We start from the raw sequence: 24,154 nt of genomic DNA, 5'->3' as shown, positions 1-24,154 counted from the left end.
ATTGCAGCCCAGGGTATGGTGGATTGCTAATTTAGGGGCTTTCCCATGCAATGTGTGTATGACCATAGCTTATTCAAGAGCCTGTCAATGGTTTTTTGTGGATCGTTGTCCAATTAAATCCCATAAGCAGGAAAAGTGCATGCTTTGCATTTATCGTACATTGTCATTTTTTCTTTTCTATAATTTAAATTCCTGGATTTAATTCTATTTAATTGTTTATGGCTGTTCTTATACTCAATTGTGGTCCCTGGGGTAGGGAGGAGTGGCTATAAATGCAAAACTTGAAAAATGTAACAAGGTCAATAACTTAATTTACAATGCAGCTACTGCAGGTTTGCACATGTGCAATTCAGTCCTCTACCACCTCCCAAATAAATGGAGTAATGTGATAACCTATGCTGAAAATATTTCCCAGAAACTTTTATTTTTTATCAAGCAAGTTAAAAAACTATTCCAGAAGTAATTTTTGAGCATAAGCATTATTTTTATTTTCAATAAATCAAATCATTTTAAAAAGTCCTTCAAAATGTGTCCTTCAGAGTGTATTCTAACAGGATTGGATGCTAGGTGACTAAAAAAACAAGATGTCCCCATTTGTATAAATGTAACAGCTGCTATGTCACATCTGAGTTGCTACTGTATTACAAATAATGTGCTTTTTTGCAGTTACATTATATGTTTACGGAATGCTATCTAAAGAGTAATTGAGAGGGTTGGTACCCAACGAGATCATGGAGAGGGCTTCAGATTTGGAGATTAGGTACACTACTAGATGACCTTAGGAACTGGCATGTTAAATAATGTTTTATATATATATATATATATTTATTTATTTATTTTTTTAAATTAGTTTACTCCTCAACATGTTTGGCTTTTTTTAGTTCAATGTTTAATGTTAAATGTGTTCAGCTAATTTGTTTGCTGCGTTGACTTGGCCTCATAGTCTGGATGCTCCAAATGATTAATGAAAGCCACCTGGTCACAGACATATATTTATTAGACACAGATTGGTCTGTATGGTAGACTATTTGCTTTGTAAAGCTTACCTGGGTGTTAAGAAACAAACAGAAGCAGCTTTCCGTACCAATTTGGACATTACCACAACTTACTTCATGGTAATTACAAAGTTGCTTGTGCGTTAATGTTTATACACAAGTCTTTTTTTCATGAATAAAGCCCCATGCTTCATAAACTGAGGATGTGGCTGGTCTCACATTACCATTGGAAATGTGTTTCCTTGATTAACATTAATGTGTGCAGAATAAAACCTGCATGCGCACATTAAAGGCATACTGTGCAGGATTTTTACCTCAAAAATATTAATAAATAACCGCGATAAGGCTTATCATGCAATTTCTGCGAATCTGTGCACCTTTACCTGGATATGTTATTCCTAAATGTGTTAAACGACATTTATGGGTGTGGCGCTTTTCTGTATGGGAAGGCTCCACAATTCCATACAGAACATCTTTAACAATGTTTCAAACTTCTGACTATTCTGAATATTTTTTGGAACATTCAGTAAAACTATATTAGAGCAAATTAATTTATATTAGATTAAATTAAAGTGCCAGGGAGTTGCTGGGTCTGAAGAATTGCTATTGGAGGAAAAAATAGGGCCACATCTGGCTTTACTTTGCAGGTTTACCAAGGTTTCATGCACCTTGTGCGTTAATGTTAACATCCTCTAACAATTACAAAATGTTAGCCCATTGTGAACATGGGAGAAAAACATGTAATACTTTGTTGTCCGTCCCCCTCTTTGGAGTTTTTTCTCGTTTAGGCCATTCTCACGTTGTCCGTAAAATTTCTTCTTGTCATGCAGCATGCCTGACGAGTTTACATTCTGGACACAAGTGAATGCAAGCGGAAGTGCGGTATATTCGCTTGCGGTCACATATGTCCAGAGTGTAAATAAGTCAAGGGTTCTTCACTGTAAGAATAAATTTTATGACAAAGTTCAACCGACACAATGTGGTAATGTTAGTGTTGATAGTGCAAACAAGAGACGTACAGTAAGATTGCGGTTCCACAAGAAAATACTTGATATCAGAAACTTCTTTTCCTTTCGCTCAGCAGGGATACGTGAAGGGACTGACCACAGTTCAGTGGGACAGACAGCATCATAGAAAACAATGAACTGCATAAGAACAAGTTTTTACACAGTTAAATGATAAAACGCTGCAGTGACACTCCTATCACGTCAAGTTTCCCACCCAACAACACAGAGGTTGACTCATCATATTTCGGAACAGCCACCCACAGGTGCTCACAAGCCACATGATTATTGATTTCTAAATGAATTGATATTTGGCATTATTTTCGGCATTTTAAAAAAGCATTTTGTTGCCTGGCAGCCCACCAAGTGTGTACAATTATAGGGGGAAACTGAATGTGTAAAATGAAGTGCAATTATTTTGTATCTGACAGACCAATGGAAACCACCCCTTGAATTACGATTAAACAGTAGACTATTCTTTTCGGCCGGTGGGCAATTGCAGTATTATGGGTGCATCCCTAATATGTTCTATTTACATTCTATATGTAGATGTTACTACCATGCCGCATAGGGATTAGACTTGCTGTTTAGTTGCTTAGCAATGTCTCTGAGTAGGCAATACAAGTCGAACCTATGCATATTTGGAACAAGGGGATACATTATCAAAATGCGTGTATTTAAAATGTGATGAAACCACAACTCATCCAACCCCACTCAGTTCAGCCATGTCATTGTTATGAATTAATGAAAGACTCGTGTGTTATAATTTTTGGCTGGACCGCATCAGTGGGGCCAGCCCTACAAACACGAATGTCTGTGACTGAGTGATGAAGTTACATCATTGGTCAGCCGAGTTATGAAGTTACACCATTGGTCGGCTGGATCACGTGTGTTAGGTCCAGCCATATACTAGGTTTTAACCTGATCTTGTTTTCTTTCATTTGAGCAACACCAAATCATTTTACTGCTGTGAATGGGGTCACTGACATTGTATGATCTTCCCTGGTTTTATTTTGTTTAATAAAATGTCAAGATATTGTTGTCATTATTTCTCAGTTATATCATAGTGCTTTTAAGCTATTTTGCTATTTTAATGGGAAATTAAAACATAATAAAAATGTAGGCAATGTTTTATATTAATTGTGATGGATGAAATTGGGCTGGGAAGAGGGCTATGAACTTAATAGCATGTGCTAGCTTCTGCTTTACATGTGCATCTGCTCCCTTATTTACTCCCTCCCTCAGGTGGTTCCATGTTTTTGTCCATTGCCGGTATGTTTTACAACTAAGCTGTAGTCAGGCTGTTGTCTTCTATAGATGGGAGCTCTTATCATTACTCATTGCATTGCATGGAATATCTTAACTATGAATTTATTGGCAAATGTCAGCAAATCTCCTTTAGTGCTTTTGTATTGTAACTCTCTCCACTGTGGTCCCAGAGAAATTTTCCACGACATGGCAAAGCCTGCCTGCCTCCTCAGGTGGTTTGGCTGCTAGCATGCTGTCTGTTCAAGCGTTAATTCTATTTGACATAAATCAACAGCGTTCAGCCTTTACCTTTTATTACCCCATAATGCAATGCACATTGTATTAGAACTTCTCAGGAAAAGAGTTCTGTAGGTCACCTTATGTCCATGACTACAACATCTGCTGTCACTAGAGACCCTTTAAGAAAGACAGCAGGGGAGGCTCGTCCCTTTGCTTCAGGCTATGTAAATGCTTGTCCTTCAGTAATAATTATGAGGACTCAGGCCAGCTCCAGGTAGTTTCTCTCTATTTTTAAATTATTCTTCTGAAGATTAAGTTGCCAGGTTTTCTGAACCGTTTGCATTTTGTCATGTGCTATCCACTGCACCACCTTTCCGCCCAATTAATTCAGGTTCTCATCCAAATAATGTATTTTATTCAATCACTTAAACCTGAGCTGATGTGCACTAGGGCTGTCAAAAAATATTCGAAGTTCGAAAACTATTCGAAAATCTTTTTTTTTTTAAAGTTCAAACCTAAATTTGAGCATTCGAATATTAGTTTTGGATCCCGCCTATTGGGATGGCAGGTATGCCATCCCGCCAAGTTACGCCTTGGCGGGGGCATGCCCCATACCTATACAGCACCGAGAGTTTGGCACTTTTCAGGGTTCCCCACAGAAATAACTGCAACAGCCACAGACAATCAGCCCTTAAAAACATTACATTCTGTACATTCTGACCCCATTTCAACAGACAGATTTCATAAACAACTTCACATGTCCACACAATAAAGCCCCAAACTAAGGGGATTTTGCGTTTTCTCCTTCTTCTTCTTCTTCTCTTTCTTCTTCTTCTTCTTCTTCTCATTCTTATTTTTCCTGCCGCCTATCCCACTAATAACGTCTCCCCATTGGACATTTTACCGACACCCGCCAAATCTTCACCTACACGACCCAATCAAAAACTCGCATACACACGCAAAATACCCATACCTTTTTACTCTGAAATATTTCCAGTTTAAACAGCTAATCTGGCTGTGGCCTAGTGGGTAAGGTTACAGTCTTGGGAATATGGGGTCTTAGGTTCAAGCCTAGCTAGGGACATGTTTCTTTAACCTGCTTTTACCCTCACTAATAATTGTCTACTACTTATCAATTATCGCTTTTGCACCATATCTACCCGCCGTTCACCGAACGTATACACTGAATTATGATGTACCGTCTGCACGTTCAGTTATTAACCGGCTACAATATTGCAAAGCCATATGGATTCCACGGGAGCTCTTCTGTGCTTACTGGCCTGTGTTCTTTAAAACCACGGACAGGTTTGCTAATGATATTTCACGCATTGCATAGCTATGTCATGGTGCTGCACTAACAAAGTCACAGACTGCTAAACCTCCGGTTGAAGGATTGAATCCCGCCTCGCCCTCAAGCAGATAATTTCCTCTTCTACACTAACGTTTTCTTACGCTTATATTTGCTTTACCAAAACTCACTCACGGCCACCCATATGCATTTCATGACGGCAAATGTGTTCCTTTTATTAAAAAGTTACACCAGTTCACCACTGTGCCATTTCTACTAACTATATTTCTTCACTTGGCTGCCGTACGAACCTTTTATCAGCAACGCCATTACATTATTACCCGCCTGTCTCTATCCAGCCACATACAAACATTACTCGTTTAGTCTGCAACTCCACATTTAACATTACATTAAATCATGCTCACTCTATTATACTACTATACGAGCATAAACCCACATATGCAATAGATTTCACTCGTCACTTAATACTCCACTTTAACAGTTGCTTTATACCGACTGTTATATATACCAAGGAAACCAAGCTCGCTCATGGTCACTTCATTTACTTCGCACTATAGTCTGTGATCTTGTCAACCTTCACCTACATGCCCATTCTGCTAAAAACATATTGTTTCAACTACGCAATTTCATCTTTTCATCCTAATTTCTCTCACACTGTTGTTATTTTCTCATCTGCAAAGCCTGCTGGGACATATGCGTCTGATCCTATTCTCCACTATCAAGTTTTCCGGTTCTAGCTTAGCAAAACAGCGAAGAGGATTCCCACCTGCAGATAAGCCTATCGAAATGCCTTATAAACCTTACAAACACTAAAAGTGCATCTCCGCGAAATAACAGACAACGGAGAAGAACAGCGGGGTACACAAGTTGCGACCTAGGGAGCTCTCATTCTACGGCCTTGCTGATTCTTTTCTCAATCAAGGCTCATTGGATGGCCGTCAAATCCGTGAGTACATACACTGGCCATATTTCACCTGCGTTTCTGATGCGTTTACACTTATATGCCACCGCACCCTTTGTCACAGCCACTGTTTTACATATATATCAAACCGAAACTGCTAAACGGTACACGCTCATCAGACTGTACAAATTCACACAAGGATAGCCATAATCCACAACCGTTTCTTACAGGGTCGCTTCGCATTTCTCACTCATAATAAAACGCTTTGCAAAAAGAAATGATATCTCATAACAAACATGTTTTCAATGTACAAAAATGCCAAGTTACTCACACATACAAGACCAGTCCAGGCCTGCCATTAAAAGTATTGATATCAAAATGACGCCAAGTTACGGTACTACAAACTATATAGGCAATATAATAAATCTTCCCTCACCGAAATTAAATAAGATCTATTCCAACGCAATGCTACCCAATATTTCCTCAATTCTTTCAAGTCACAAGTTCATTTCCTGTGCTAACGTTACTTCCTCTGTCAAAAAAAAAACTTTCTGCCTTGGACCCAGGGCAAGTGGATCGTCTGGTTTTCCTTGCCAATAACCTCCGGTGATACTTTCAGCTCTATTGACACCTAACGTTACTTGTCAGCTAGCCTCGCGAGCCAGTCTCTTTTTTCACTTCGTTCAACAGATCTGGTCAGCTAACAATTTAGGCTAAATAATGGCAGGCTATGTTTCCTTTCTTTTCTGAAGATTTTGATAAAATTGTATGATGAAAAAAGTTAAACAAACTAAACAGAGTAAGTAATTTATGTTGTTTTAGGCTACAGGTATTAGCCGTTTGAATAGTTTTTGTGTTAAGAAATAAACAGGGATTTCCTATAAACAATCATTTCCCGATGATTAATAAATGCAGATGTGTTACATCCACGTGAAAGTGCTTTATTCATTTGCGCATTAGGCTATAGAAACTGCAGGGGACTCATTTATAAAATTTACTTGCGTGCATACGTCAAGTGAAGACCTGACGTGGAGCCACAACCGTTTCCACGGTCAAATCGAGTCATGTTGAAATTTTTTAAATCACTACTTTGACGTGATTTTCTACGCACGCGCCACACAGTTGATCTAAAATACGTTTTCTAAATGAGGTCCCAGATGTAGTAACCTAGTATTGAAGTTCACCGATGTCCTCTATTCTACTGCCTGCTCGTGGAAAATAACGCGTAGGCCAGTTTAGACGGAGCGTCCCGTGCATATTGCGCCCGACAATAAGCGGCTCATTTTTGTGAATTATAGGCAAATGATATTCGAATATATTCAAACTCTAACTAATTACAGAAGCTAATATTCGAACTCAGTTTCATCGCACTTTTGACAGCCTTAATGTGCAAACTGGAATCCAGTGGGTATCCAGTGGACACTAGTGATGAAAATAAATCTCAGATGACAAAGAAACAAAAACAAGATCCTGGTTATTAGCCAAACTGCTGACTGCACAAAGTGCACACTTGTGGTGGCGGCTGCTACTCGTGGCAAGAGCGGACAGCCTCTTAATTAAGAGTTTCTGGCTTTGAGGATTTGGAAAGCAGGTTACAGGACATGTCTGTGCTCCACTGAAGGACAGCACATTTGATTGACTCGCTACGGATAGTAAATCTAAAGACAAACGTATTTAACTCACCTTGTCTGCTTTTTTTATTATTTCATAGATTCTGCAACTATGGCTTATCCATGTCTTGTCTGCTTCCAGGTGTAAACACAAGCTTGGGAACCAAATAGCATCTACTTACAAAATATAGCCACAATCAAAAATTACTGGGCCTAATGAAAACGTAATTCACAAAAAGCATGCCAATGTACATTGGACATGTTTACCGAATTTTATGCAAAACAAAATTGAATATGTGCGATGTCAGAGGAAGTTAAACCTCGCCTTGTCCAAAGGTTGCAGCCAAATTACTGTGCAGTCAACCATCCAGTGCCCAAGAATACTGAATAATGTATTTCCAATTATTAAAATATGAAAAACAATAAAAATGTCTATTGAAGGTATTGGTGAAATATCTGTTTTAATCGAGCAACTACCAAGTTATTATTGTTCTGACTGTACGTGTATTGATGTGATTGAAAATACTTATTGTACAATGTGGAGCCATGTGTTTCATTAATAGACAGGAAGTAATCACAGTTTAAAATTTATATAAAACGGTTGAAATGCGGAGATGTTCACAGCCTGCATTGTGAAAATGCTGATAGTTTTTTTTTTAAATATTAAGTTGGTGTGACCCCTGATGATATATGGGTGATTTTTAGTAAATCTTCAATTGGCTGCTATAGTGCCACCTAATTTCTAAGCCCCCAATTGAGTGGTTTGACTTTTGACTTTGGCCCCATTTTGCTGCAAAATCTGTCTGTTTTTGAGCTGTGAATAATGCTACGATTAATCCAGAACCTGTGGGTTAAAGATATCTGCAGTTTTAGATATTATTTCAGGTTTAGTGGATGGTTATGATTGGCCTGGACAGTTTGTGTAATTATGGATATTTTTGACACTTACAGATGTTTTGAATGATCTGTGGGCTTTATAATGGCTGGTATTCAGCCATTTGTAAATTTACTTAAGTTTTAAGTAAGTGCACTTCAAAGTACTCCAAAGCTTGTACAGTGATATTATGCCTTCAGAGGTTGTATGTGTGTACATTAGCTAATTATTTTCTGATTTGTTTTATTTAAATTTAATTTAATCTTATTTTTGGCTGAAACTGTTTCTTCTGGCACATGCAACCTGAGACGGCTACATTAAGGAATACATTTTTGTTATGATATATTAATGGATATTTTTGATTATAATTGTGAATGAACATAAAATTGATCTGTTCACATGTACAGCCTCTGGAAACATAATGTTGCTGTACAAGCTGCTTTAGACGTGAAGGCTATTTTCTTGCTTTAAACCATACCCATATACCAGCCATTATAAAGCCTGCAGATTGTCAGAAACTTCTGTATCTAAAATTTCCTTAATTACACACAAAAATGTTAAATATTCACAAATTGAAAACATGCCCTGAAACTGAAATAAAATATAAAAACTCACGAAGTGAATGATATGGGTCTGAAACTGCATTGGTATTGCGCTGGTGTTGCCTCCAAATATGAAATGCTTTGGTCTCTTGGGATGAAGAGCAGGCACTGAAGACAAAAGAGAAGGATTTATAGATCTTATGGGAATAATTATGAATAGCACATTTTAAAAGACAAAGCTCCCATGAGACATACAATGCACTTTCATATCGGGATGAAAGAATGTCCTTTTATATTATTAATGTCTATCCTTTTACTTGCCCCTGTAAGGCACAGCCTCCACTAAATTAAGGATCTGTGAAATATGTCTGTTGTGTTTTTATTCTTGCAGCGGGCTTCCCACTGAAAGGTAATTAAGCTGCAGCCATATAACAGCTCGCTTGGCAAACGTTTGTCCCAGCTCCCTCTTGTAGTTTGTTCTGGTTCCATTTCCGAAGGGGCCATTATTACTATCACATAATTACAATTTATCCACCTGAAAAACAAATGATTCTTAAATCTAATTCCTTCAAATATATAATGCTTTGAGAAAGAACCCATCAAATGAGTGCATTTGAATGTATTCCACACACTCCGGGGCAATGGTTCTTACAAGGCTGATTATTAATTCTGGCTACACAGAAACACCCTCAGTGGCTATTAATTTCTGCATTATGCATAAAGGCTCTAGTGAACTCATTTGCAAGCACTATTGTGTGTACTGCAGGAGCATATTTTCCTTTCTCAGAACAGATCTCACAATAGCACTTATCTACAGTGACCATTTATTTGACTGTTAATGAGAACAGCGAAGCTTGCTGCATCAGTGTTTTTGAATTCTGGCTATTGAATCCTTGTGCAGCCCCTGGTATCTCTAGTGCATATCCTTCTCACACCAGCTTTGGTTTTTACGTCAAAAATGTCCCCCTTGCTTAGCTGCTATGGTATACAGATTGCAAAAGAAGAATGTATCTGCAGACTGAACATTCTATGATCTGAAACGGTGAACTGATCTACCCGATGAACCCCTATTTGCTTTTGGTTGTTCGCTGCAAGCAAAGATGGGGAGATAATTTTATTGCTGTACTACCGACAGCATTCATTTTAGGTGCACTCATAAATATACAGAAGCACTCATCACTGGGCTGTTCCCTGTTCCTTGTTTTTAATCGGTGTATAAGCTTGTAAGTTTGCTTATATACTGTTCGGGTAATGTATGCAACTAAGTAAGGTGGCACCACATGCACACACACACACACACACACACACACCAGCACATGCACAAATGTGCGCACACCCAAATGCATGCATGTATACACAGTACACACAAACATGCACAGATATAAGCACACACATGCACACGCATATAAAAAATATTTTATTTTTAATGTGAATTAAATATTATTTTTCATGAAAGTGTAGGTGGGAATAACCTAGTCTAACTGGAGGAAGAAGCAGAATGTTTTTAAAGGAAATTGGGACAGTCCACCCTCTTTAATGAAAATATTACAGGATCAAACCCCTGCCCCTAACTCACGCCTGGAGCTGTGTGGCTTTGCTGTAAAGTTCACAGCATTAGGCATCTCTGAGCTATGTATACAAAGTGTGATGTTCTTCAGGGACTATTGAAGGTCTTTCTGCTGAACTAAAGTAAGGACTGTCCCTGTGTGTTTTGTTGACTCCAAACTGCACGGCTGACACGCACAGTTTAGCAGAACCCTCCAGCCAGCCTGCCATGGTGAAGAAACTAAACAATGAACAGGTGCAACTCTTGCTCTTGATTGAATTTTGTTTACACAATATTTATTAAAAACATTGACATGTTGGCCCTATTGCCAGACTTTCATCAGAATGCTAACAACATCATTGCATTGAAAAAATGTCTGTGAAACATTGTGAGAATGTTAGCTGCCTGCTAGGGTTGCTGTAGTGTTAATATTGTAGCTTGTTCTTCCCCCTAGTTTGACTTGGTATAAGTTAGGTCAGAATGATTTTCACTGCGTGAACTGAACTGTGTTCTTGGCTATAAATAGCTGTACGAAATGAGTATTGTACCTTATCGAACCGGTGTCTTGTAGTTGTTCCAATGACCATGATATGCACTTTTGTATGTCGCTTTGGATAAAAGCGTCTGCAAAATAAATGTAATGTAATGTAGTGTTACATTGGCAGTTTAGTTCTGGGGCTCTCTGGCGACCTTGGGTCACCCCACACATTATTCAAGGAGATAAGATGCCTAGAAGAACCCTGCTCTGCCTCATTGTTCTGCATTGAATGATTTGAATACACAAATCCACCTGTACTGTGCCACTGCTGTATTTTTACTCAAATGTGGTGAAAGGGGGGAGGTACAGTAAGTTATTGTCAGGAATGAATAAATCCGAGGATATAAGTGAGACACTCAGTAGCCACACTGATCTGAGGGAGTCTTTAACATTTATACCAGTTTGTGAAGTGTACTTCCAAAAGGAGCTTTTGTGTGAACACTGTTTGTATCAAATGCAAGATGGCGATGCAATCATTCTATATACATGACACCCATGTGTCAGTTTTACAACCTCTAGGCCTCTCAGATTGCTTGCTTATTTTAGTTTTATGATGAAATATCAAGCTAAAGATTGTAGTATTTGAGTGACTAAATGCTATTTCAGAGATACGACTTCTGTCATACAACAGCAATACTTTTATGGTTTGTATTACAGAGCTGTCACCGATGCTTCTGAATAGTTCAAACGCCAGCCTTGAGCAATATCGGATTTTTCTTTTCCTTTTGCTGCAGGGCCCACACAGAAGATGCCCCCCACAGCTTCGGTGGTCGACTTCTTCCAGCTGTTTGTGCCAGACAATGTAATCCAGAACATGGTGACACAGACCAACATGTATGCCAAGAAGTTCCAAGAGCGGTTCGGGAGCGAGGAGGGTTGGCACAGCGTGACTGTGCCCGAGATGAAGGCCTTCCTCGGCTTCATCATCTCCACCAGCGTGCACCGCTGCGAGTCGGTGCTCAGCATCTGGAGCAGCGGCTTCTTCGCCAACAAAAGTATCGCGCCCAAGATGAGCCAGGCTCGCTTCGAGAAGATCCTCAAGTACTTCCACGTGGTGGCCTTCCGCTCCAGCCACGGCAGCCAGGGCCTCTACAAGATCCAGCCCTTCCTGGACTCCCTGCAGCAGTCTTTCAGCAGCACCTTCTGCCCTTCACAGACCCAGGTTAGCGCTCTGTCCAGTTAGCTTTCTGTTAGCTCTCTGTTCATAGTCTGCTGTTGGCTTTCCTTCTGTTCTCACACTGCCTTATGACTTCTGGTGATTACGGCTGTCTGTGAATGTACAATAGCAGGCTTGTTGTAACATGTTCTGTGTCTGCTCAACATTTTAATAACTACGCCATGGGTGTTGTTACGAGGGCATTGTCTCACACGTCTACACATACACTTGTTTTGCTTTCTTTTTTTCTTTTGACGCCTACTGCTTACGTCATCACACATCTGATGGTCCCTCAAGGGGTGGGGCTACCCCTGATTGCCTAACTGAGGAGCTCCAGGTGATTAAAGGTGTGGTGACTGCTCTCGGTTAAGCAGGAGTCAGTGAGTTTGGCAGTTGCGTTAAATAAAACTTTTCTTAACTGTGTGTATGACCGATTTCTGGAGGATTAACTGATTTTTGTATGACCCCTGCTTTCTGGATGACTAACTGAGTAGTGTTTGACCTGTGCCTGTTTAATGACCATCTTTTTGCTTTGAGTTTGTTCTGGCAAGCAGCTTAACAGTCCGGATGGACTGGAAGGTTCAAGAGACCTTTTGAAATTAAACGCGGGATTTAATTGTGTTGTGGTGGAGTTTGGCATGGAAAGTAGCTTGGACGGAAAGGATACGTATTATTGTAGATGTGATATGGAGAGCATAATTGGAATGAGAGTTGAGTCTAACTTTACAGAAGTGAGACTGAGAAGAAAAGGGAATAAGGAGGGAGATGGAAGTGTGCATCTAGGAAAGCAGGCAGGCAGGCAGGTAGGCAAGGAGAGAGAGGCATTTCAGGAATGGAAGGTTATGGTGGTGTTCTCTGAACCAACTAGTAAAATGTTACACCCATTTACTTTGCCAAAGGCTATTAAGACAGAGGTGGGAGATGTTAAAATGCTAAATGTTTTGTTAATTGGAGGGTATTTGATTTTTATGAACAGTACTATAGAGAGAGATAAGTTGCTGAAGCTAAACAGCCTGAATGGGGAGAAAGTGAAATGCCATATCCCAGGTGCTAGGGCTAATCTAAGTGGAGTAATTACTGGTGTGCCATCAGGAATGTCAAGTAATGGAGGAGCTTAAGGAGGAGGTAAAAGGCAGTAAAGTGGTTGAGGCAAGGCGATTGGGGTGGAGGGGGGATGAAAAATGGAGCAGAAAGCACAACAGTTATGCTCAAAGAAAATTAATTTCAATGGATGTGGCAATACGATTCCCAGTAGGGATTCCTCTTGTAAATATTATTGAAAGGACCATTTTCAAGGTACTTGTAAAAATTTTCACACACAGTTCAGCCTGAAAAATAAATACAGACGAAGGCTCTAACTTAATGTCTGGTGTACTTAAAGAGGTTATGCAGGAGCTGGGCATCAAGTCTTCCATTTACCATCCCCAGTCACAGGGAGCCCATCCATCATCTTTACCCACTTATCCTGAGCAGGGTTGCAGGGGTGCTGGAGCCTATCCCAGCTTGCATTTGGCGAGAGGCAGATATACCTGGACAGGCCACCAATCCATCACAGGGCACACACACCATTCCCTCACACACTCATACCTGTGGGCAATTTAGAGTCTCCAATTAACCTTCCTGCATATATTTGGACTGTGGGAGGAAACCGGAGTACCCGGAGGAAACCCACACGTACACGGGGAGAACATGCAAACTCCACACAGAAAGACCCCAACCCGAGATTCGAACCCAGGACCTTCTTGCTGTGAGGCGCCAGTACTAGCCACTGCTCCACCGTGGCGCCCGAAGCATAACCACATTTAAAAAAAAAAAAAAAAAACAATGATAAGGATATGCTGTGTTGAACAAGGAGAATGGGACAAGGGTCTTTCATTTTTGACATTTTCTATTTGTGAAGCTGTGAATCTACCGGATTCAGTCCATTTAAGTTAGCCTTAGGGCATAACATACGAGGCCCATTGAAATTAGTCCAAGAGAAGTTCCTCTCAAGATACTGAGGCAAACCTATCAGGCGAGGGAGACGCTGAGTGATGTAAATTATGTGGTTCACACTCTTGATTGTAGAAAGTTGTGCCATTTAAATGTATTGAAACAGTATGATGGGCATGATAAAACTTCAGTCCAGGCCTGACATCCCTGCTCTGTGCATGACATTGATATGGGCTGCTCCTATAAAACAGCACCCTTATTGTGTAAAAACAGGGAAACCCTCTAAGATAAGACAGGAAATTTCATACATGCTTAGCCATTTTATCATTGAACCAGTTTGAGTGACTGGAGCTCACCCCTTGTCACAGTTTCAAAGCTAGATGGATTGTTAAGGCTGTGTTGATTACCGCAAGGCAACTGCAGTCACTAAATCAGATTCTTTTCCGATTCCAAGGATAGACAATTTTGTTGATAGGATTGGTGCAGCTGCATATGTGTCAAAATTTGATCTTTTAAAAGGCTATTGGCAGATCCCTCTGTCAGACTGAGAAAAACAGGTCTCTGCTAAACTAATAGCTTGTACTAGGGATAACACTTAATTTATTAACTGTAAATCGTTAATAAGAATGTTGATCGGATTCATTTACTTCAATGAGTAATATAACGCTGGTGATTAGATTTTAGATTAGTAAGACATTTCTCCGTCATTAGACACAAATCTGCTTGACTGGCAGAAAGTTCACAAGCCATGGTTCCTTCGACATGCAGCATTACAAAAATGCCTTTTGTCCATTCCTGGAAATTTGGTGCCATCTACGTGCATCTACACAGCTGCTGGTTTCACCTTCAGCCAACTTTTGCACCAGAATTATCCTAGAGCACATAGATACGCTCTTATTTCTTTACAAACATGCTTAGGTATTAAGGTAGGACATAGCATATAGGCTGTGTTGTTCATGTTATGGCTGTATGTTACAGGATTCAGGAATATTGCTTATTAGTCTTTTAGTTGGGGCACTTCATTGTATTTTAGGCCTTACCTTTTTTGTTTCATGCTCATCAACAGGCCTACTTTACAAAGTTGTGAACTTGGTACTGTCTTGCTAAACAAATTGCCCACCACTTGCACTATGGAATATGAATTTCACTATTGAAGAGGTAAGTGTGTTCTTTTTATTATGAAATTGTGTTAGCGACTACAAGCTGAAGTGGGTTGTTTGTTCATTACAAATTTAAGCACTAGCCTAATAATCAGCATAATAAGTAATGCATTTTGCCTCCATTCTGGTGGCAGTGCAGCCAGCCTGTTAGAAAAATTTCAGTGGTTCTTCTCTCTTGTGCAGATTTCTCAGTTCGTAAAGCGGTGTTAGTTGAATTTAGTTTTTTATGGCTTTAAATGCACGAAGCAAAATTGTGTTCTGATGATTGTCTTAAATCTCTCTAATATAATCAACAAATTAATTGGGAGGCCTATTTTGAGTCATTTCTATAGGCCATATAGATTTTAAGCTTATCAGGTGATCATTATTAATCGATTAATGGGTGCCGACGATTAATTAAAGAAATTACATGAAATTTGCATCCCTAGCTTGTACCAATGCCAGGTCTTGCCTTTTGGGGTTAAAAACACACCTTCTTCTTTTCAGCATCTCATGAATCAGATCACTGAAGGCTTAGCTAACTGTACTGCTAAAACCAAGGATGTCATTTGTAGTGAAACCTGGAGTGAGCATTTGTCGGCCATTGCAAGCAACTTGCCAAAGAGGGAGATCGGCAAAGCTTACATCACCCATCTAGGCCCTGTAGTTGGGAAATTATTCTGGCTATTATTCAACTATTTTTTCACGTAACAGAAGAGTTGATGTGTGTTCTGGGAATGTGTACTTTTTATAGATCATTTATACCATTTGCTTCAATTAATGAACCATTGACCAACTTGTTGAGGAAGACAGTGACGTTTAAGTGGACAGACTCCTGTCCTCCCAACTTTGCTCTGTCATTTAAATTAGATGCTTGTAATGTGGGCATAGGCGCTGTTTTGCTGCAGGAAGATGACTCAGGGGTGGATAAGCCTATGGCATACTTTTCTAAAAAAGTTAAATCAGCACCAAAGTATGTATTCCACTGTAGAGAAAGAGGCTTTGGCCCTGGTCATCACCATCCAACATTTTGAAGTCTAAGTATCAAATGGAGTAGGTGCGGTAACAGTTAGGGTTAAACTGAGCATAATCTGTGTTTCTGGAAAAGTTCAAGCCTAGTTTTGCAACCATTTAATCTCTCGATTAAACAGTGGCTGGGAGAGAGAGTGTCACTGCAGATACTTTGTCAAGGTCTCGAAACAGAAGACCTTGACTAATTTCACGGCTTAGTGAAAGCAGTTTTCATTAGCATTTCATTATTTGCCTTGCAAAGGAGCTCCAGGTGTGTGGCAGAATCTGGCATGCTCAGGGTGGCAAATTTGAATGGTTTTTAGTTGTTGGTTTTCCTCTTAGAAAAGAATGTGAGTTTGATCAGCTTGTGGGTTAGGCCTATATATTTAGCATGTACACCAGCCACATTTGAGCCTGAATTGAACTTTGACCCCCTTCCGCTAGTTATGCATCGTAAGACTGGAGATTGTAGTGACCTCACATCTTGGTCCTGCCATCTGTTCCAGTCTGTGATTTTGGAATAAAGAGTTGTGTGCTAAATAATTAAAATTCAATCTGTGCATGAGTTGATCTGAAGTGGGAGATAGACTAATGCTCTGTATTGTATGTCTAGTTTTTTTGCGATAAACCTCCACAAGGTCATAGGGGTTTCAATCTTAGCATTCAGTGTCTGGCTTTTATTTTTATGTTGATTATGTGAGTTGGTTTTATAAAATAGTATGCCAGCTAGATGCTTAAAAGTGCAAACTTGAGATCAAATGCAAAAAGCAGTCTGACAGCAGTGTGTGAAAACCACATGCTTACATTCAGACTATCTGGTATATTTCATGAGTTATAACTGCATGAAAAGACCATTGCATTCTCAGTCTGCTTCCAGTGTTATTGTAAAGCCTTAGAACAGTCACATATATTATCAAAAGAACCAGCATACACAGGGGGGCCGCAGGATCGAGTCCGCGCTGTCTGACTGCATTCAATAATTCAGATTTTTTGCACACTTCACTACCCCTTTGACAGTAAGACATTTGGCACTAAATGTGAGCCTACTCTCAGTAACCAGAAAAAATAGAGGAATGTCTCCTGTCTGACATTTCATAAAATTCCTGAGGGTCTAGCATTCTCCTTGCTGCTGTGATTCAGACGAAGGCTGGGTGGTTTCTGAAAGCAACAGAAGCCTAGCTGTGGTCAAATTCAGCGACTCTGGGGTCCACCTCTCCTGACAATGATGTGTCCCCATAGTCCTGGAAGATTGACAGGCTACACTGCAGTAAGATTTGATGTCTCCCACAGTGGATGGATTCAACAGGGATTCAGGCACTTTTTTTTTTTCACAATGGACAGATTCTGTCTATTTATATATTTATTTTTACTGCACAGCAATGACTCTACCGCAGGGCTCCCCTTACATATTTTTAAATGTCTGTTGAGGGATGGGTTACCTCCTTGGCTAAACTCTATCAGAAGCAGCATGTCTTGAGTAGGTAATTGTCATTTCACTGTTTGCTGAAACAAAATGGCAGAGCCATGTCCTTTGAATAACTAGTTTACACATTCCCAGTCAGCTCATGTCAGTGGTCAGGTTTTCAGCCTCTAGTTGTGTGTAAGCATGATTTTAAAGTTGCCAAAGAGGCACATACCATTACACACCAAGAAAGAATGTGAGAAATAACATAGTTGGTGTGAATTTCAGCTTACAAATCCATAATGTATGTATGGCTTATTATAACTTATATTTTTATTTAATTTGATTAAATAAAGTTTAAGTTGGTCTGTCCAGTGTATTCTCTCATGGAAATGGAATATATTGCATTACATTGAAATACTATTTTTATCTTTATAATATATTTTATGTAACAATATAGACAAATATGGAAAATATTTGCATATTTCAAAATGCAGTACATTAAAAAACCTGCCAAATTGGGACAGTGCAAGTTCCTCTGACTCTGTGAGTCTGGCTTGCAAACTGTAGTGGGATAAGAAGCAGTTTTTGGCATCATCCAAGAAGAAAACATGCTTTTCTGTACTTGATGGCAGAGCTTGCGGAACCACACTGATTTAAAAAAAAAAAAGAAAAAGTATAATTGACCATTTAATTTTTAAAATGTATTTATTATATAGTATTTTTGTTATATTTTCTCTAAATATACTGGAGTATATTCCATTTTCGTTCAGACATCCTCGCCGCAGTGTAATCCTCCGTTCACAAGGTCTTCCAACAGTGCTGCTGCAGCTGCGGCCCCACATGTGGAGCTTTCAAGGGGGCAATCTAGGACGGTTCCAAAAGACTGAGCGGAAGAAAGCACAAATGGGAGAAGGCGGCGTCATCCAGTTGTTACCTGCTATAATGCTCTTTAGTTGTATCTTCAGCAAGAGGTGGAATTCTTGAATTCCCTCTCTAACTGCGCAGGTGTGTAATTCCAGGTACTGCATGAGCCCCTGATCGACGAGGACCCTGTCTTCATTGCCACGTGCACGGAGAGGGAGCTGCGCAAGAGGAAGAAGAGGAAATTCAGCCTGTGGGTGCGCCAGTGCTCGTCCACTGGCTTCATCTGTCAGGTAGGCCACAGCTGGAATGTTTATGGACGCTGTTAGCTCCTGTCAGCATCTCTACATTTCATAAGGATTCCATCCATTTGGGTAAGGAGCCTTGTTGAAGGACGGCCAAAAGGCATCCAAGTAACTCATTACTTCACAGTGCTGAATCCGTGCATATTTCCACATGATTTCCCCGAGTCTAATAGGTAAGGACCGTGCTCGTAAAAAAGGTAATGAGAGGAGGAAACTGTCCTCATTGATCTGGCCAGTCGTTATGAATCTACAGTGTCAATGACTCGGGGAGAATTATGGCGATTAGGCTGATTCCTGCTCACTGCAGTTTTATAATGGACTCAGGGGAGATGATGTCGATAACTCTCAGTAGGTGGCATGCTTATATGTGTTGAAGGGCAAAGTTTGAGAGAGAGAGAGCAAGAGAGAAAGAGAGAGAATAGAATGAACAGTTCCTCTAGCGCCTAGTGCTTTACAACCTTTCACTACCTGAGAGATGTTGAACTACTCTTTGCAAAATAACCATCTGATTTCTTTTGGCCATATCATAATTTATTTATGCATGCTGTGCTACCCTTAATTCCAGTGGATATGGCTTTGCCCATTCTTACTTCTAATTTTAATATTGTAATAAAGGTGCAGTATGCAACTTTTTTCACACAAATATTCCTGAATGACCATATGTCTGTAGCTAACAGAGAATGGGATTTGATGGGTTAAATTCAGCACCTCAGATGGTATTTGTATCCTCAAAATTCATATTTTAAATGGTTCTGTCTGTGTCCACCTTTGTGCATCCAGTTTACACTGCAGTGCTAAAATGAGCTGACCCTCTTAAAATGAACAATTTCATTACTGTTCACCTTAGGGCAGGCGTCAGTTCCTTCGTCAGATCAATTCAGACACTTGGCAGGGTAAATTCATGTAATTTTATTCCCATTAAATCTTTTAGTCTCAATTTGCTTAAATAAATTCTGTCCATAACTGTTCACTCAATTCAGTCCTCTCTCATAACAGTTCCTTAATTCAATCTCTTTTCAATATTCAAAGTAAATACCGCCAATACCCTAAATTATGTGGTGTCTGTATTCTATTGACAGTACATAGATAATATGAAGGTAGAATAATCAATATACAGTATGAATATTTCATGTAATCAATGACAATAGGATGATTTAAAAAATCAATATTTTATTTCTTTATGATTTTCTATGTTTCTGTCTGTAATTATTTCTGTAAATAATTTTTACTTTACTTACTTTTTTGCAGAGCAGTGGGTTAATATGATGACATGTCACTCATACAATAACGTTAAGTGATGTTGAAAACCTAGAAGAATAAAGCATTAGTGTAACTTTGTGGGGAAACCTGTTTGTGCATTTGCCCTCCACTACAGCTCTGGTTTCAGGAACACTGTCAAGCAGGTCATGTTGTCAATGAGAAACATAAAGGAATTAGCTTAGATATTGTTATATCATCAATGGTGTATCTTATAAAACGTCCCTTCTAAGTGATAGTTATTAATGTATATATCATTACTTGATCATACAAAGTTACAAACATAATAATAATAATAATAATCCATCCATCCATTATCTAACCTGCTTATTCCTGGGTTAAATACGGTCTCCGCATGCATTGGGCAAGCGGTGGGTATACACCCTAGACAGGTTGCCAATACAGGGCACATACACCCTCGCTCACACACTCATAACTACCCAATATCCCTGTTGAGATTTGAGATGACTGAAGAATTGCTTTGAGCCTGGCTTTTGTCAATATGAAACAGTGGAAGTTAATATTGTAGTCTCTGATGATTTGGCCAAGTGGCAGCATGTACTCTAGATCAAAATAGGCCCAAAATGGATGGGCCTTAAAACTGACCCCTGATTGACCCTGCAGTGTCGTCGGACCTGTCTTCCAGCCAATGACGCAAGCTGGTGCCTGTTTGAGTCAGTGGGCAGTTGGGCAGTGTCAGTAACCAGGGTGTATTCTTTGAGGCGTTGGAGGACGGTGTTGTGATCCACCAAATGAACTGCAGAGCTGAGGTCCAACAGGATAATGGTAGTTGGGGATCTAGGGTCGGCACCCATCAGCAGATCATTAACAATTTTGTCCAGAGTGAATTTAGTGATATGTGTGAGATCTGACTGAAAAGTTTCATAAAGATGATTAGAGGAGAACTGATTAGATCTGAGTGACTGAGATTTTCAGAGAAAAATACAAAGTTAGATATTGGTCTGTAATTTGAGAGGGTCTCTGGGTCAAGGGGTGTGTTCACAGCCACTCTTATGAAGGGAACGGTCACCTTTGCTATCTGTAAAGATGTGACGAATGTAGAGATTAAATAATACAGAAGTTAAAGCACAGATACACCTAAGTAATAGCTGTAATAGGGAAATAGATTGAATGAATCATTGACGTCGTATGTGCAGCTGGCAGTTGGAGATAGGGAAAATGGGAGCCAGGGCATAATTGTTAACTTGGCAGTGATTTAGAGCACTGCATTTACATTAAGGTATTGTAAACGTATGTGGATTCACAATATTTATTATATCCGTGAATAAAGACTATGGAGTTAAAGGCGCTGTGAAAATGTCAAAAAAGAAAATAATTTAAGAGCTAATATAACTAAATAGATTTTGTCTACACTGTAAAATGTATGTTTGTTGTTCAACTGAAAAATGGTCAGGTCACAGAAATTTCTCATTTTGTGCATTGTGATTTGCAACTTATCATTATCGAACATTGATCCATTACTGGAAATGAACACTTTTGCAAAGCAGAATGAGGTGTCAGCCATCTGTTAGGTGTGTTCATCAATTTTGCCGTATGTTTTTCTGTCCAGATCTATGTCCACTTGAAGGAGGGTCCAGGTCCAGATGGCCTGGATACACTGAAAAACAAGCCACAGCTGCACAGCCTGGTGGCCAAGCAGCTGTGCCAGGACCTGTCGGGCCGCAACGCCATCATCTTCACTGGCCCCAGCATCACCAGCCTTCACCTATTCCAGGAGTTTGAGAAACAAGGTACGGCCCACCTGTAGACCCATACCATCACTGCAAAACCCTTTTTTTTAAGGTTTGAGAGCCTGTGGTCATTGTAGTAATTTCTGTGAAGTACCAAACTTGCTGTTTTATTGGTTTCACTTTATGTTATGGTACATTAATTACAGGGTGATTACTGTGTATGTACCAAATATTGCAGAGTAACTCCTGATAATTACTGTAATAATTTGTAATGCCAGTGGTTAATTTCTTGATTGAAACCAAGTATACAGAAGGTACCCAGTATAATTACTGGTATTACTTGGTATTACTACTAGGATTATGTATTACAACTATCATCCCTGGAGACTTCATAATATGGTGGTTGTTTTAGACACCTTGATTACAGCTGGGCTTCATCAGTGAAGTGAGAAGAGGCTTCATGTTGTACCAGCTATGTGAGCAGATATTACTCGAGAATTACCCAGATACAGGTTCTCTTGTGAATATTTGTTTTGTTTTCCTTCTCTCACTGTCTCTGTACTTACATATGGAGGTAGAACTTCATGTAAATAGTATTGCCAACTAAATCCAGGCTTGTTACCCAACCACTATACAGTACTTGTATCTATTCTGTCCAATGCGTCTGTATCTGCTGAGGTTACTCTAATAGTATTTCCCCATATCTACAGATGAAGGTACTAGATAAAACCATGGGAACTGTACTGCCAACTAAAGTCATACTTGTTACCTTACCATTATTATGCAGTGCTTGCCTAGCATCTATTAGAGAGGGAGGGAGATGCCGCTATTTGTATTTGTATATGTTATTGACACATTTAAATTCCTTCCTATATAAATTTCTAATATAATTATCACTTTTAAGTGAGCAGTGTCTGAAACTTGTGACCGACCATTGATTTGTGTTCATGTGACTGGGAAGGTTCTAACTGAAATACAGACCCACATGGGGTTATAGTTTGTGATCCCATTTGTCATTCTGGGTTATTATCTAAGTATCTTCTTTTGCTGGATGTTTTGTCTAAATTATGGCTTTGTTTCTGCATGGGTCTCTATGTGTCCTGATGAATAATGTATAAAATAGGTATCGTATCTTTGCAATGCACATAGAGAGGTTACAATATGGTCTACAATCCAGGGGTTTCGACAAATACCCTGTATTGGTGTTTCCTACTGCATCCTTGCTCCAGGCTCCATTCATTACACATTTTGCATTTTGCTTGCTGTCAGAGAATATATTTACATGAATGAAGGCTTGTGATGCTCCCCCCTGCAGACATCTACTGCTGTGGTCTTCTGAGCTCCAGGAAGAGCGACTGCACTGGCCTACCCCAGTCCATGCTAGGCAACTCCGAGGTTCTTCAGCACAGGGGCCAGTCCAGGACAAAGATGAAAGGCAACATGTCTTTGATTTGCTGGTACAACAAGGGCAACTTCCGCTTCCTTACCAATGCCTTCTCGCCCAGCAAACAAGGTAAGATTCACCCGTAGAGATATTCCGTTTGTTTACAGTGCAGGTGCAACTTTTTCTCCCAGTTACAGAATATAATATTACCTGAACGTTTTGTTCAGAAGTGATTCATGGTGAATGAATTCATTCCGAGAATAGTTATCAGGGCTCAGCACAGAGAAATTTAACTATTAATTAATTGTATAATAAGTTCTGCAGTCCTTCTCCACACAAAACACACAATCCTTAGTTCTTGGACACACACAGGTTTTATTGTGCGCTTATTACAAAAACAAGGGTACGCAAACAAAACACAAAAAAAGCCTGTTCAATAAAATGCTTAAAATCTCGTTTGACATGAATATGAAATGGGAGCTTTGCTTCTTTGTATCTCTGATACAATCAATTGGGCAGTAATCACTTACATCAATTGAAAATAAACACTACTGGCTGTAAATGAAATCCAATAGGGTAGACTTTTCAGGATTCTTTTAGCTGGGCACAGTGGTGCATGAGCAAACAAAACGTTTGTGTTTTGCAGTTTATTGTAAAAACTTCTTTTTTTTTAATAGTATTTTAAAATTCCCAGATTTACGATATCATTAAAAACTACACAGAAGACAATTATATAATTGAGCTCTCGCTAGCCAACAACGAAGAGTGCTGTGGAGAGCTTGATGACGTTAACATCTGTTGCGAAGTTGACTTCAGCTCTCGGCTTCAACTCTGTCAGTGGCTTCAGCTGCTCCATCTTGAGGCAGTGTTACTGTTGCTTTGGCTAACGTTGTAGTTGTCATGTGCTTTACATGACCATATCTTAAAGACTTAGTAGGCCTATTACCAATATTCCACATACATGCTGAAGTCCTGTTGCTTCACCTTTAAATTGTAAGATATTTCAAGCCATGGATGAGTTTTGTATGAATTGACCGACTAATGTGTTATGCTGACGGACAGGATTGCCGACACTGCAATTAAATTTAAAAAAATATTTTTTTGAAACTATTGGTGTGCTGGTCAATCATCCCTTTTTACATTTACTGGGTCTCTGAGTACCCAAAAAAATTGAATGTTCTCTTTTTTTGTTTTGCAGAATGGAGC

At 39.5% G+C, this 24,154-nt stretch overlaps 1 protein-coding gene across 1 annotated transcript in view; it reads left to right on the top strand.

Annotated features, from left to right (window-relative positions):
• The window catches only part of LOC135247740 (piggyBac transposable element-derived protein 5-like), a 37,823-nt gene that overhangs the window by 3,219 nt on the left and 10,450 nt on the right, over window positions 1-24,154 (top strand). Inside the window, exons 2-5 of the mRNA XM_064321530.1 lie at window positions 11,542-11,969; window positions 18,470-18,604; window positions 21,444-21,624; window positions 22,880-23,077. Coding sequence (XP_064177600.1) covers window positions 11,542-11,969; window positions 18,470-18,604; window positions 21,444-21,624; window positions 22,880-23,077 — 942 coding nt within the window. The remainder of the gene's footprint in view (window positions 1-11,541; window positions 11,970-18,469; window positions 18,605-21,443; window positions 21,625-22,879; window positions 23,078-24,154) is intronic.

The sequence above is a fragment of the Anguilla rostrata genome, chromosome 2, assembly GCF_018555375.3.
Source record: "Anguilla rostrata isolate EN2019 chromosome 2, ASM1855537v3, whole genome shotgun sequence".
Taxonomy (NCBI): Eukaryota; Metazoa; Chordata; class Actinopteri; order Anguilliformes; family Anguillidae; genus Anguilla; species Anguilla rostrata.
Note: the sequence above shows the minus strand (reverse complement) of the source record. Positions and strands in the feature narration are given on the sequence as shown.